Source organism: Galeopterus variegatus, unplaced genomic scaffold (genome assembly GCF_000696425.1).
Source record: "Galeopterus variegatus unplaced genomic scaffold, G_variegatus-3.0.2 Scaffold3538, whole genome shotgun sequence".
Lineage (NCBI taxonomy): Eukaryota > Metazoa > Chordata > Mammalia > Dermoptera > Cynocephalidae > Galeopterus > Galeopterus variegatus.
The window spans coordinates 135,519-150,375 of NW_007729649.1; the positions used below are offsets into that span (position 1 = coordinate 135,519).

Below are 14,857 nucleotides of genomic sequence, written 5' to 3' on the forward strand. Positions count from 1 at the left end.
GGCATTTTTTTTTTTTTTAAAACTCTCTACAAATTTTTTTTTTTTTTTTTTTTTTTTTTGTCTTTTGTCTTTTTCCGTGTCCGGCAACGGATCGCAACCCTCAGTGTTGCCCCCGTACCGGACCGGGGACAGGCAACGGGATTGCAACCCTCGGCGTTGCTCCCGCGCCTCGCTCAGCCAGTGAGCGGGAACCGGTCTGTATGTGGGATCCGAATCCTCGGGCGGGAGCGCCGCCGTGCTTCCCAAGTGGCGCACTATCCAGTGTGCCACCGGGCCGGCCCTCTGCAAATGTTTTAAATTCATAGTTTGTACATTGATTTTTAATCCTAATAGTCTTTAGCTTTATATTAAAAAAAAAGTTTAGATACATTTCCCCAAATTTAGCAGGTGAACACCCCAGGCCAATGACCTCAGAGTAACCAAATGCAAGCCCTGCTGAGGAGCTGACAGGCAGTTTAGAGGGGCCACTAGCCAGCAGGGAGGGGTACAACTGGGTGTCTGAACACCAGCAGGAGCCTCAGCAGGAGCCAGCAAAAGATCTCTAACCCCATCCTGGCCATGACTGCCCACTAGCTACAGCTCCCAACACAGTGGGGCTTTATCTGTGACTACCAAAAAGTGTGGAAAGAACCCAGGTAAGCCCAGACACATTGGCCACCTCCCAGCAACCTGGAGAGGACCACCCAGTCAACTGGCTGCCCAGAAGGGGTTAAAGGAGGCCAGGATCACCCTGATTTCTCCAGGGGGCCATGTCTCATCTTCTAGCTCTGTACTTGTTTAGGGGTTCGTCTCTCCATGGCCCAGCTGGGAGGTTACAAAAGATTATTTCCACCTACGACACATAGACTTCCGGACCACACATAAACTAGCAGGTAGAGATCTCAAATAATAACACCATGGCTGGCTGGTTAGCTCACTCGGGAGAGCATGATGCTGATAATACCAAGGTCAAGGGTTCAGATCCCTGTACCAGCCAGCTGCCAAAAAAATTAATAAAAAATAAAATAATAATAATACCAAATACTTAAGTGGCACTTATTACGCATCAGGCACTATTCTAAATCCTTCACATTCATTGACTCAGTTTAGTTTCCACAACAATCCCATGAAGTACCCTAATTTTAAAGACAAGGAAACTGAGGCACAGGAAGTTAAGTGACTTGCCCAAAGTTACACTGGAAGCAAGTGGTAGATCTGAGAGTCAGACCCAGGTAGTCTGGCTACAGAGTCCTGGCTTTTAGCCACCATGCTACCCTACCTTGGAATTTTCATGATAAATTATATTAAACACAGAAATCAACTATGAATGTAAAAAGGCATAGAAATGATTTTAAGATTTGTACAATCTTTCATGGAGATAAATCTTGAATGGGATCTGCTTATAGTTTCTGAACCTATGGTCAGTTCTCAACTGTACACTATTCTCTTTATCAATGGACTTATTATGTGCCATATCTAAGAATGAGATTAACTGTAATTATGATCAAATATATAAATAGATAAATGCATGTTAATAATAGCTTAAGATATGTTAGAACATTATATACTATGTTAGGCACAATTAATATTTTTCTAACAGCTTTACTGAGGTAGAGTTTACATACTATAAAATTCACACATTTTAAGTGTAAAATTCAATGATTTTTAGAAAACAGAGTTATACCAGCCAGCTGCCAAAAAAAAAAAAAAAAGAAAAGAAAACACACAGAGTTGTGCAATAATCACAATCCAGTTTTAGAACATTTCCATCATAGTCTCAGTTAATTTTAAAGAGAAGTCTCTTGTCATTTGTGAGCTCCTTCTAGGTTGGCAGTTTTAAAATTTTTAAATTGAAAGAAACTCAACACATACTTAGATCCTAAAAGTTAAAAAGATCAGAAAATGAAAATTCAGTAACGTACACTATCCAATTAGAATATACTGAAGTCGGGCCGGCCTGGTGGCGCACTGGAGAGAGCGCCGTTTGGGAGCGCGATGGTGCTCCCACCGAGGGTTCAGATCCCATGTGGAGACCGGTTCCCGCTCACTGGCTGAGCGCGGTGCGGGCGCAACACCGAGGGTTGCGATCCCGTTGCCGGTCCCCGGTACGGGCGCAACACCGAGGGTTGCAATCCCGTTACCGGTCAGTAAAAAAGACAAAAAGGAAAAAAAAAAAAAGAATATACTGAAGTCAAGTGAAATATGAATACCACATCTATTTTCTTATGGTAATAGATTCACTTCCTACAGAATACTTATAAGAAAAGGGAATTCTATGTCCCCTCAACAGAAAATGACACAGAACTCAAATAATGAAACCGTTCAACAGAAAAATCACAAATGTTTAGGGCTGGCCATGGCTCACTTGGGAGAGTGTGGTGCTGATGACACCAAGGCCACGGGTTTGGATCCCTATATAGGGATGGCCGGTTAGCTCACTTGGGAGAGCATGGTGCTGACAACACCAAGTCAAGGGTTAAGATCCCCTTACCGGTCATCTTTTTTAAAAAAAGAAAAATCACAAACGTTTGACATTCAAAATTGTGTTTAACAAAAGCTATCACTCTGAGTTCAGCAGAAACTGCTGACCACCAGTGTAGACACAAATTCAACCTCACTTTTTTCATAGTACAACTAAAACGAAACATATAACACATTATTAAAAATAATTCATATACCTGATTTCTTTGGAAACAGAAATTACAGGCCCAGAGTTTTGCTCGATAATCAACCTGACTGTGAGAAAAATAAATATTACAACTAGGTCTCGTTTTTATTTTTAAGGTAGAGAATGTTCAAATAGAAATTTCAAGTTCAGTAAATCACTCAGAAATGTGTTTTTCATGCATGTGCATAAATAGATAGAGGCATGCAAAACATTCACTGCAGTTAGAATTCTGGCTACTAAGTAACCAAAATTTCCTTCAAATAGCTGCAGTGAAGAATTAGTAAATCCTTTTTTCTCTTTTCCAATTCTATCGATAATTTTTAAAATTCCATAATTTATACAAATTATAGGTTATTTTCTTTTACCATTTATCTTAACCTATGATTTTTCCTAACCTTTCTACTATTCAGTTCTGTGAAACTACCAAATTTCAATACTAAAAACTTCACACCTGGTAATAACATCTTAGACTTTAACCTCACTTAGCCCACTTGAAAAAAAGTTGGGCAGGCGTGCTTCTGTGTTGATACACTTCCTAAAATTGGTTCAAGATCATGCTTCAGTTGCTTCCCCCTCCCCCCTTTCTATGTTTAGAAAATTAATAATCAGTGACTATCATTTTAAAAGCAGAGCAACAGCATTCTTATATATGAACACATTAAAGCAAGGAGAATGAAGTGAAAAATGTTCCCTCATATAAAAATTCTGACACTCTCCACATATTTAAAAATTCTTTCAAATAGTGCCGACACCTAAAATAAATATCATAGATCACTACCCCAGGCACAAAAGACTACACTTAACAATAAAATCATTTAAGAGCTACAATTTCTTCCGCCTACTACTTCTTCCTGCTATACAGCATCACTATTAACAGTGAGTAGGAGAAAACCATCTAAAGCTTTTAAATTTGGGGAGAAGATACTTTAAAAGGCATCAATGAAGTCTACAATTAAGCCAAAAGCAAATTGATAATCAGCAGAAAAAGTAAATTCCAAATACTCTCCCTCTACCTCATTCCCATAAGATTCCAATTTTATCTGGAGTATTTGGCCAGGGAGATTCCTTCAAATACCATTTAACACCTAAGAATCTCACTGCTTAGTACTCATCTCAAATTTGATGACTTGCCCAAATCAAATGACTTTTATGAGAATAACATATAAGTGATAATTTATTTTCATAATCTTTACCAGTTTTTAAAAGAACTCATACCAAAGTGGATTGAGAACAGCTTTGCAAGTTGGCCTGCTGCAAAGCACAGGTTCATACTGCACAGGAGGTAGGTCTGGACGTCCTTTCAAAGGAGTAAGGAGACAAGCCAGGGGAACAACCATTCTCGTAGCCTCCAGACGGCTGGAAGGCCACACATTCCAACTAAAACGCACACCATCCCGTTCTTCATTTTGCTGAATGAATTCCTGATATGTCGCCATAGTCTAAAAGAGAACTGAAGATAAAGCTTTAATTGCATGTGAAATTTTCAACTAAACTTCAAAAGAAGACAGTTATCTAACAGAGTATTTCCAAAACACTCACTCTGGAAGATCCTGTCCCTGTAGAACGACAGTATCTCCCCTCTAACCCACAAAAGTCAATTAACTGCACAGTTATCTTCGAGTACTGCTCCTTTCTCAACCTTCCTCTCTAGCACTTAAATAAATAAAAGAGAGGGAAGGGTTACAATCATTTGATCATCTCTAAGCTGCGTGTGGTTGACTACTACTACTTTAAATCTCTTCACAGATCACACATCATCTCAGCCAAGCCAATTTCTGCCCCGTGTCCAAGGATAAGTCTCAAATCCTGCTTCAGCATCCAACTGCCTTCCTCTCAGATCCCCTTCCTTCTTTGCTCCATTAAGGTAAATACTATATTAAATTTTACATTCCAAGTGATCTTGTTTTTGTGCCTTTTCCCCTCTCCATTTTATTAACTGTAGAGAAAAGAACTGGATACTGATGTGCGAGTCCAGTTCATAAAGGGAACCAGTTCTGAGCTAAATTATTTCTACTTTATACTACCAAAATTACAAAGGAAAGTTTGCTATCACGCTTAGTCTCTCCAGGACCTCTTTCCTTGTCATGGTTGTTTATGCTCATGCCTTGAAAGACTCTGGTCAATAAAACAGTCCTTCAGACTAAGCTTTCAAACCCAAATAACCTCAACTTCATTGAATATTTTATACATCCTGTTCACATCCTAAAATCTAGGATAACACATGCCTCAGCTATTGGGGTTCAAAGAAACAAGTCCCTCAAGAAAAGTAGGAAAAAAAGCAAATTAAAGAATCTATGATAATGAAGTGACCTCTAGTGCCCATTTCACACAGTGCTGGATAATAACTGTCTTCCACATTATTGTGAGAAATACCATAATGTAAATAACTTGGATTAAGGCAATAATATCACCTGGCTAGAAAAGTAAATGAATTACTCTACAAGGCAGAATCCAAACAACAAAAGTTCCTAATGTTTGCTCGAACTGAAACTCTAAGACATCTATTTGTTATTTCTGGCAAAAGCAGGAACTTGAAGCACTGTGTACACAGGAGGCACTTCTGCAGCTTCCTGGGAGACAAAGAGATAATTCAGATGGGAATAACGGCAAGTTCTAACATCACGATTCCCAGCAAATACTTCAGCAGGTTTCAGTAAATGACAGTTCCCCTCTCAAAACAGTTATTTATTAAAAGGTTCCATCTAATGTCCCTAAGCATCTACATATTAAACCTCCTCCCTCCACGTCCCACTGCCTCTCTCCCTCATCCCTCGAGAGCAGGGATTCTTAACCCTGGACACATAATACACAGGAGACTTCAGAGGGTCCACGAATCCCCTGAAGTTGTACGCAAAATTGTGTGCATAAGCGAATACGTATTTTTCTAGGAAGATGAGTTCACGGCTGACACCAAATTCTCAAAGGGGAAGGGTATCTGAAAGGTTAACAGCCGAACGAATGAATCAGTGAATGAATGAAAGGCCTGAAAAAATACTGTAGGAGTATCCGCAAAAAAATCGGAACCATCCTTATCTCGACAAGATATAACTTTTCGGGACGTAGGGACCATCAAGTAGACAAGGTTAAGCAAGGTTTAATCCCCGAAGGGTGTCCAAAGACCTGGTTCTGGTTCCAGCTGTCACGAAACAAAAGTCATTTAACCTGACTTGAGTTTCTCATCTCTAAAATGGGGGTACATTCAGAACGTAAAGTTCAAAGAGAAATAAGATAATAAAATGGGAGTTGGATCCTTTCCCCTTTGCGCACTCCGCGATTCTGAGGGATCCGGGGCCAGAAACCGGTCCTCTGTGCGCCCCGCGCGGGAGGCGACCATTCCCTCCTGTTCCCCTGCCTGCCAGGAAGAGGCCTCACTCCGGGAGCCGCCTCGCCCGCCGCAGAAACTCGTGCGCGGACCCCCGGTCTCCCGTCGCCTACGCCTCGCACTCACCTGGCTAGAGCAGTCCGCACCCACAGTCCCAAGAACCAAGCTCCGGCTCCCACAGCCAAGTCCAGCTCAGCTCTCAACCGATTGGTCAGCGCCACAGCGCATCACGCCACGGCGCCGTCCGATGGCCAATCACAGAGCTTCTCTAGCGGACGAACGGAAGCGTGACCCTCAGAGAAGCCCCGCCGCCATCTTGGGATAGGATGTGCCTCGCACTACAAAGTCACGTTTCCTCCCAACACCAATTTCCCCGAGTTCACCCCTAAACGTTTCCGCTTCAGAAAATCCGGGAGCCTGCCCGACTGTTCTCTAGGCACAGTCAGCACTCCTCAGCGGTTCGCCCTGATCCACTATGACGTCCGCTCACCTCAGTGGGAAGTCCCTCTCATCGCCTTGGTTACAGGGAAGCAAGAACGATGACGTATAGCCCCGGAGAAAGGAGCGGCTCCGGCGAGAGGAAACTGAAAGGCCCGGAGGAAGGCGTCAGCATGAGGGGAGGGGCGGGAGACGAGCGTCGGTCGCACGGGCACAGGCTTGCGGAGGGGGCCGGTCTCTTCCTCTAGCGGAGATGCGTCTTCGTTTTGCAAGTTTCCTTCTCTCGCTTGCTGTAATGACTTGGTGCTGTCCGCTGAGAGTGGCACTGGTGCACCGTCCCCCTCTGCGTGTCCGTTCCTGTCGTCCTTCTACAAGGAGATGTGTAATTGAGAACTGTCATATGCAAGCATTTTAGGACACTAACAAAGGTCATAACTACATATAACACAACTTTCTGCAGCCACCACAACCGTTTTATATTTTCTTACAAGTGGCAAATATGAGCACGTTCATTAACCTGACTCAGAGATATAGTCTTTCCGTAGCATGTAAAAATCAGCGAAACTGTATAAACTTAAAATTACAAGTAGCCATTAATTAAGCTCAATGTAGGCGGCCGATGGCTCACTTGGGAGAGTGTGATGTTGATAACATCAAGGTCTAAGGGTTCGGATTCCAGTACCATCCAGCTGCCAAAACAAAATTAGCTCAATTTAATATTAGCACAAAGTTTAAATTACCTACAAGTCATAGAAATTAAATCAATGTACTATGAAACATAGTTACTGTGGGTTTTTTCCTTTTTTAAATTTCTTTTATTTGTGATAGTTACTGAGAATATAAAAACTTGTCAGTAGCCTGGCAAAGGCAAGGCGAAGAAATAAAGTTTGTCAGAATAATGATTCACTTCGTTGGACAAATTTACATTTTTCATGACCTTAAACATTATGTAATTTTTTTTTTTTTTTTTTTTTTTTTTTTGGCTGCTGGCCAGAATGGGAATCAGAACATTACCTAATGTTAATGTTAGTTTATTTGATCAGTAAACTTGTATAAGTTTAGGCGACTCAAATTAATTATTCTCTCTATAAAAGAAACAAAACCAAGTAAAATAAAACGTAGCAATGTATTATACCCAACACTGAGAAAAGGCATAGCTGGGGTTTTTTAAAACAAACGTGAGAATAGAATTATTTGCCAAAGATTTGCCTTAATTATTTGAACCTGTATTTTCTCTGTTCTAGCAATGTCTGTGAGAAGGACTTTTTAAAATCTAGCACATTTATAGTACTGTATTAGAAGTTTAATTTCCGGGCCGGCCCGTGGCTCACTTGGGAGAGTGTGGTGCTGATAACACCAAGTCAAGGGTTAAGATCCCCTTACCGGTCATCTTTTAAAATAAAAAAAAAAAAAAAAAAAGTTTAATTTCCTTATTTTCTAGGAATTTTAGGAATCCTTGACTTATATGTGTGTATTTATTTCCATAAACTAATTATGAGAGCTCCTGTAAGAAATGTAATAATCTAACTTACTAAGACTCTACAAAGGTAGTAAAACCTTTTTCACCCTTACAAGAGGTGAAGGCTTTTCTTGATTACAGCCATGAAGACATATGGAAAGTTTACAGTTTTGGTTCTATGACTTCAGCCACAGGTCAAAACTAAACACAGAAAAATAAAAATTTAGTGGACCAGATAACAAAGAGTTATTCTCCTTCCCAGAGGGTGTGGACATCTTACCTGATTTTGATATAGGAGGTGCTCAGTTTCCCTGGCCTCAGGTTTCAGTACACACCTCTGGGTTTCAAGCCACTCCCGAGGTCTCAGGCCCTTCCTTTAGGTCCTCCTCTAGAGGACAGCTACTATTACCAGTTAGACCTATTTTCAGCACCAACATGGGAAAATGAGACCACAAAGGGCTGGTTTCTGCAAATCCAGTGGCTGGGCTTGCTCAGTAGAGAGGGGTCGCATAACTCTGGTAGCTGAATGACCCTCCAGTAGAGGTACTAGAGAGCACATAATAGTCTCCAACATGCCTGGTGCATGTGATAGGATTTGACCAATGAATATGCTCCAAGAAGAGACCAACTGACTATGTGCAAGACTATGTTCCATAACTAAGAACCACCCCCTTGAATTAAATATTCATTAGGTAGCAAAACTATAAAAGCTGAATCCCAGCAGAAGGCAGGGTTGTTGCTCACTGTCCTGGAGGCTACCTGTACTCTGCTGGCTGAGGTGTGCATACTTTCTATCAAACTTACTTAAAGGAAGCAACTGCTCACTGTCTTGAGGCAGCTTGCATTTTGTACTGAACTTTCAGTATGTATTTCTTACTTTTGTATTAAACTTGGTCTGGGCCTTGCTCAGTCTCTGGAGCTAGACCACACTCTCTCTGTGGAACCTGTATTTCTTATCTATTACATTAAACTTGTTTTCAGTTTCTACTGTGACTCTGCCCTTGAATTCTTTCCTGTGGTGGAGTCAAAAACCTGGTAAGAGGACAGGGTGGGTTAAGGCCAACTATTGAGCCCCCCATACCCTGTGACATCAGTTTGAACTCACAAATAGACAAAAAGGTAAACAAACAAGAAAGACTAACAAACAGATTCTCTGTCATATCTTATCCAGGAGAGACTAGATCTCTATTGTTAAATAAAAATTAGAGGAGGCTACTGTTTTGGGCTGAGTTCCTGCACTAGATCCCAACAGATCAGACTAAAACTCAAAATGGAGTCACCGCTACTGAGTTCCAAACACTTAGCTTATAGTTTAAATCTTCAAGTGTTATGATAATGAAATTCCCTCCTCTTGAATCCTTACGCAAAAGAGATAGCGGAAGTAACCTAATGCTTACTAGTCAGTTATTTTTCTATTGTTGTGTCTTCCTGTCTCCACCTTACAAGGAAAGTAAACTCAAAATGACCAATCTGCTTTTTGTACTTTATTTCTGCTTTCTTCAGCCTTTTCTGTCTATATAACCAACCTCCACTGCTCAGCCATTGGAATATTCATTCTATTTTAGGGAATGACATGTTGCCCAATTCTAGAATTGCAGTAAAGCAACTTGAGATCTTTAATTAAATTTGCTATAATTTTGTCCTTTGACACTATAGACTATTAGTTCACTTAAAGAAATCACCAAATGGTCAAAATATAAAACCAAATTCCTAGCTGTTGTTGCCACCAATGTGGAAAAACATACCAGTTGTTGGTAAATCAAAAACAGTGTTACAGGACACACTCAGCTCCAGCTGAGGCTCTCCAAAATTTGACATCAAGCTCACAGGACAGGCTGCCTGCCCCCAGACAAAAATCACAGGTCCAGCTGCCTGTCCCCAATCAAAAAACAAACAAAAGTCAAGTGTTCAAATGTTGGTGAACATGGAAGTCAGCTTTCATTCAGGAATACCGGTGACCTGAGGAGAGATGTTAGGCTAACCCACCTCTCCAGTAAACCTGAAGGAGGATGGCCAGACTAAAGACATCACAAAGATGTCTTTTACTGAGGGGGTTTTTAAGAGGGGGTTTACTGAGGGGGGTTTTAAGAGGAGGTTGAGAGAATGGAATGTGGGAAAAAGCAGGAGAGAGGGACATGTGAGCAGCAAGGGCTTCATGCAAGGTCTCAGGTGCAGTCTCACCAAGATTCTGTCTGGTTTCTGCTACTGTCTTTGCTGTTATCTTAGGGTCTGTGTAGTATGTGCGAGTCTGCAGCTTCAGGCTGGCTGGAAAACATCTTTACATTCATGTAAATAACAGCATCTTGCCCCATAACCAAGGCTCAAAATATCAAATAACCATAAAAAAAGAGGAAATTCAGAGAAATGCATGTTAAGGAAAAAAACTGTGTCCTTTTAAAATCCTTTAGAGCCCATGTGGTTTAGGTCCCAATATGGTTTCAGTCCTGCTCACTCCAATGACAACAACACAAGCTCAGTAGAGAAGAGAAAAGAAACCTAGAGAAACAGAGAGTCAGCAACATTGTAGTACTATTGCCACCTGGTATTCACTCTGAGAGCCAAGAAAAAAATATGTCTGGGCTTAAACAGCCCATGAGGTCTTCTTCAGTGACATGGTTTACCTGGTTCTGTCAGGTGAATCTATTGGTATGTTAGTGAAACCTTCAAAACTGTTAAAGTGTTTTGAAAAGATAAAATGATGGCCCTCATACAAATATAAAATGAATATGTTCCAAAGATTTTACTTAGTTCATTCACTAATGAGGGAACCAGTAGAGATGTTCAAACTGGTTCCAAGAAGAATTTGATGTATTGAGACTTGTATTCTCTACCACACAAAATGTATTTGCATTGCTGTGAACAGGAATAATTTGCATTGTTATGGGCAGGAAACATTTGCATTACTATCGGCTTTCTATAAGTTAATTTCTTTCTTTTTCTTCTTTAAACATCTCAACTGGCCCTACTGCGATTCTAGAATCCAGCATCACGTTACTCCATAGAGTAAGTGTTCCTATAAGTTAATTTCTAAAAATAAAAGTAATTAAAAATAAATAAATAAAACAATCAAAATAGAAAAAAATACAAAAAAAAAGAAACAAAAAAGTTAATTTCTATTTCTACAGAGTTGTAAATGAGCATAATCAAAGACAAAGGTACATACCTCTTATAATCAGATGACTCCTAGGGTCTTTTTGAAAAAGCCCAGTATTCCATGGAAAGTTAACCCAATAATCTCTTTTGACTATTTCAAAATCTTTCACAGTTTTCCTAATATATTATCATCACCTATAACCTGACTCTAAATTTTGTAGTTCTCACTCAGACTTCTCTATCTAACATCAGGTTCATATATTCAGCAACCTGTAAAGCAGGCTTACTGTGCCTGGGTTATCACATCAGCCCACTGCATCTTGCGCTTTTCTTGCTTGCCCAAGTCTAGCCAGACGGAACACTCACACACACACGAAGTTACATAAAGTGGATTTATTACTTATAGATAGGCAGCAGGGAACAATAGTAGCCTAAGACTCACAATGATCTGGTCCCCCAAGGCTCCTGAAAGCTGTAAAGTGTGGATGGAGTCTCCTCTGTGTGAGCCTCACTTGCACCACAGCAGAGGGACCCCAGACAGCAGCCCAACCAGGGGTTTTACATCCTGGGGGAAGCATGAAATTCTGAGCTAAAGCACTGAAGGACATTCCGCTTTTATCTCTGCATTTTCACCACATTCTACGATAATTTATTTTTCAGGATACTGTATTTTCAGCACATTCTGTGATTATTTTGTGGTGGCTGGCTGGTACAAGGATCCAACCCTGGAATCCTGGTGATAGCAGCACCATGTGCTAACCAACTAAGCTGACCAGCCAGCCCCTGTACAGTTATTGTTGAGAACTACAAGCAGGAAAGGGGAGAGAATTGGGATGTCCAATGTCATCTGGAGAACTGCCCTGCAGATATCTCTGGGTGTTCTTGGGCATCTCAATCTCAGTATGTCCTAAATTGAATTCATCTTTCCTCTGTCCTCCAACTAACCTTCTGCCTCTGTAATTCTATTTCACTTGGAGATGCCATTCTCCTCCCATTTACTCACCTAGAAACTAGGGAGTAATCCTCGGCCTTTGTTTATCCCTAAGTACTCCACCTTGAAGCTAACAATGAATCACTCGGTCCTGTTGATTTTTTATTCTAAATATTTCTCAATTCGATATACCTGCTTATTTCAGCATTCATTCTGTCTCACTGGGTCACTGCAACAGTCTCCCAAATGATCTCTTTGCTCAAATTTTGTTGTGCTATTCAAGGGCCTCCATGGTCCACATACCTCAGTCCTACAGCACCAAACCAATTGTCCTTCCCAGCCCATGTGTGCTGTTTCTTGTCTCTGTTCCATTTTCCACGCTCTCCTTTCTGCCAAGAACAACCTCTTCACTTCCCTTCTTTCCCTAGTGACTCCCGTGTGTCTGTCAAGATTTTTTTTTTTTTAAAAGATGACCAATAAGGGGATCTTTACCCTTGACTTGGTGTTGTCAGCACCATGCTCACCCAGTGAGAAAACCGGCCATCCCTATATGGGATCCAAACCCGTGGCTTTGGTGTTATCAGCACCGCACTCTCCCGAGCGAGCCACAGGCTGGCCCCTCTGTCAAGATTTTGAAGAGGCCTTCTTTTAACATCCCTTCTCCTCAAGGTGGTTAAAACAAAACAAAACAAAAAACCAAACAAGCAAAGAAAAACAGTGGCCGAAATAGGAAAGGAATCACAGAAGAGGGGAGAATAAGTTTAGACAGTGAGTTTGAAGAGTCTCTCCCTACAGAAGAGATTCTGACCTTCCCATACGGGCCAGCCGCAAAAAAGAAAAACAAAAAAACCCCCCAAAACAGAAGAGATCTTGACCTGAAAAAAAAATATCAGGCCAAGGAATTCAGAAGGAGGGCCTTAGAGGAAGGTGGCTGAACCTTTAGAAAGACTGAAACTGGGGCCGGCCTGTGGCTCACTCGGTAGAGTGCGGTGCTGATACCATCAAGGCCGTGGGTCGGATCCCATATAGGGATGGCCGGTTAGCTCACTCAGTGAGCATGGTGCTGACAACACCAAGTCAAGGGTTAAGATCCCCTTACCAGTCATCTTAAAAACAAAACAAAAAAAAAAAGAAAGATTGAAACTGCCTCAGCAAGTTCTTGAGAACAGCTCTTTCAGTATTATCAAATGATGTACCAGATACAAATGTGCATTGTTGGATTTTCTTAAATTATAAAAATGTTGACTTTTAGTTTTGAAACTAAAGCTATTTCTTCTGTGATATGACAAGCTCAGAAACTGCTTGTAAAAGAGATGAAAAGTAGAAAAGAAAACAAGGTGAATTTATGTGTAACTATATAACCTCTGCAATAATTAGTGCCATAAACAATCTGAGAAAGGTGAAGTTCATGCTATTGCCTTTTTTCTCCTTCTAGAAGGAAGAGCTAACAGAATCCTAAGGAGGGATAGATCCTTTTTCAGCCCACAGTTCATGTTAAGGGAGTGTCATTATTTCTGGAAGTAAAAAACACTAATCAACTAACTGCTTGGGTACAGGAACGTCTGTACTTGGTTTACCTCTTATTTTAATGGATTTTTTTTTTTTTAATGGCTGGCCAGTTTGGTGAATCCTTGACTTTGGTGTTATCACCACACTCTAACCAAGTGAGCTAACCAGGCAGCCTTACTTTTCAATTTTAAACAGCTTTATTGAAGTGTAATTGATGTACAATGAGCTGCACATATTTAAGGTGTACAATTTAAGTTTTGAAACACATCATTACAATTGAGATGTAGAACATATATATCACTAAGAAAAGTTTCCTCAAGCTCCTTGTATTTTCTGTAGTTTTATATAAATGGAATCATAGGATTTGTACTTTTTTTCCTTGTCTGGCACCCTTCACTCAACATAATTATTTTAAGATTCATCCATGGTATTGTGTATCTCAGTAGTTCATTCCTTTTCTTTTCTTTTTTTTTTTTTTGGTGGCCGGCCAGTACAGGGATCTGAACCTGTGATCTTGGTGTTTTAGGGTTTCGCTGTAACCAGCTTAGCTAACTGGCCAGACCCATCATCCCTTCTTAAGTGCGTAAGTTTGCATTTATTGATAAAATTCAATAACATTGACTTTTTAAAGAAAATTCATAGAGCCTCCATTCAAAAGAAAAGAGTATGTTTTACTCTTGTTAAAGAATGTGGGGAGCGGGGGTACTGTATAAATCTCCTGCTTGTGCCTGTTCAAAAAATACACACACACACACACACACACACACACACACACACACACACACAAAAGAACTAAAAGGGGATGTTTCTCAACATCAGGTGCTAAAGCACGTCTGATATACACAATAAATCCATGGGGGGCAAGGGAAAAAAAGCACTTTCCTGTTCATTCCCATTTATAACACACGCACACTTCTGCCCATCTCTATTCAATAAGATTTGGATATACCTATAAGGTACAACCAGTTTCTTCAGGATTACCATGTTATGAAAGGTAAATCATTCACTGGTATCTCAGTTTTCCCAGTCTCTCTCTTTCTTTCTTTCTTTCCTTCTTTCCTTCTTTCCTTCTTTCCTTCCTTCCTTCCTTCCTTCCTTCCTTCCTTCCTTCCTTCCTTCCTTCCTTCCTTCCTTCCTTCCTTCTTTCCTTCCTTCTTTCCTTTCTTTCCTTCCTTCCAACCGGCCAGCCCCTGAATTTCCCCAGTCTTTAAATGGATTTAAGTATGAATGTTATCCATGTGCCCTACACCAATGATGATACCTTTTAAAAGGACAGTATTTAAAGCAATGAAAAATAATAACCAGGGCTAATATTGACTATTCTACCAAGAACTGTTTTGGAATCAGAAGGAAAAATAATGTGGATTTCGGGTGTTCCCAAGTTAGAAATAGATTGTGTTCTGCATGTTTGGTACTAGAAACACACTTTCCTACAGGAATATCAGTAAGTCTAGTAAA

General features: G+C 40.6%; 1 protein-coding gene across 1 annotated transcript in view; it reads right to left on the minus strand.

The window, feature by feature from the left end:
- Positions 1-4,292, minus strand: part of SEC23B (Sec23 homolog B (S. cerevisiae)) — a 47,618-nt gene extending 43,326 nt beyond the window's left edge. The window contains exons 1-2 of the mRNA XM_008585365.1: positions 3,863-4,292; positions 2,658-2,715 (exon numbers count right to left, since the gene is read on the minus strand). Of these exons, the coding sequence (XP_008583587.1) occupies positions 2,658-2,715; positions 3,863-4,083 (279 nt within the window). The 5' untranslated portion in view covers positions 4,084-4,292. The remainder of the gene's footprint in view (positions 1-2,657; positions 2,716-3,862) is intronic.
- Positions 4,293-14,857: the final 10,565 nt, after the last annotated feature.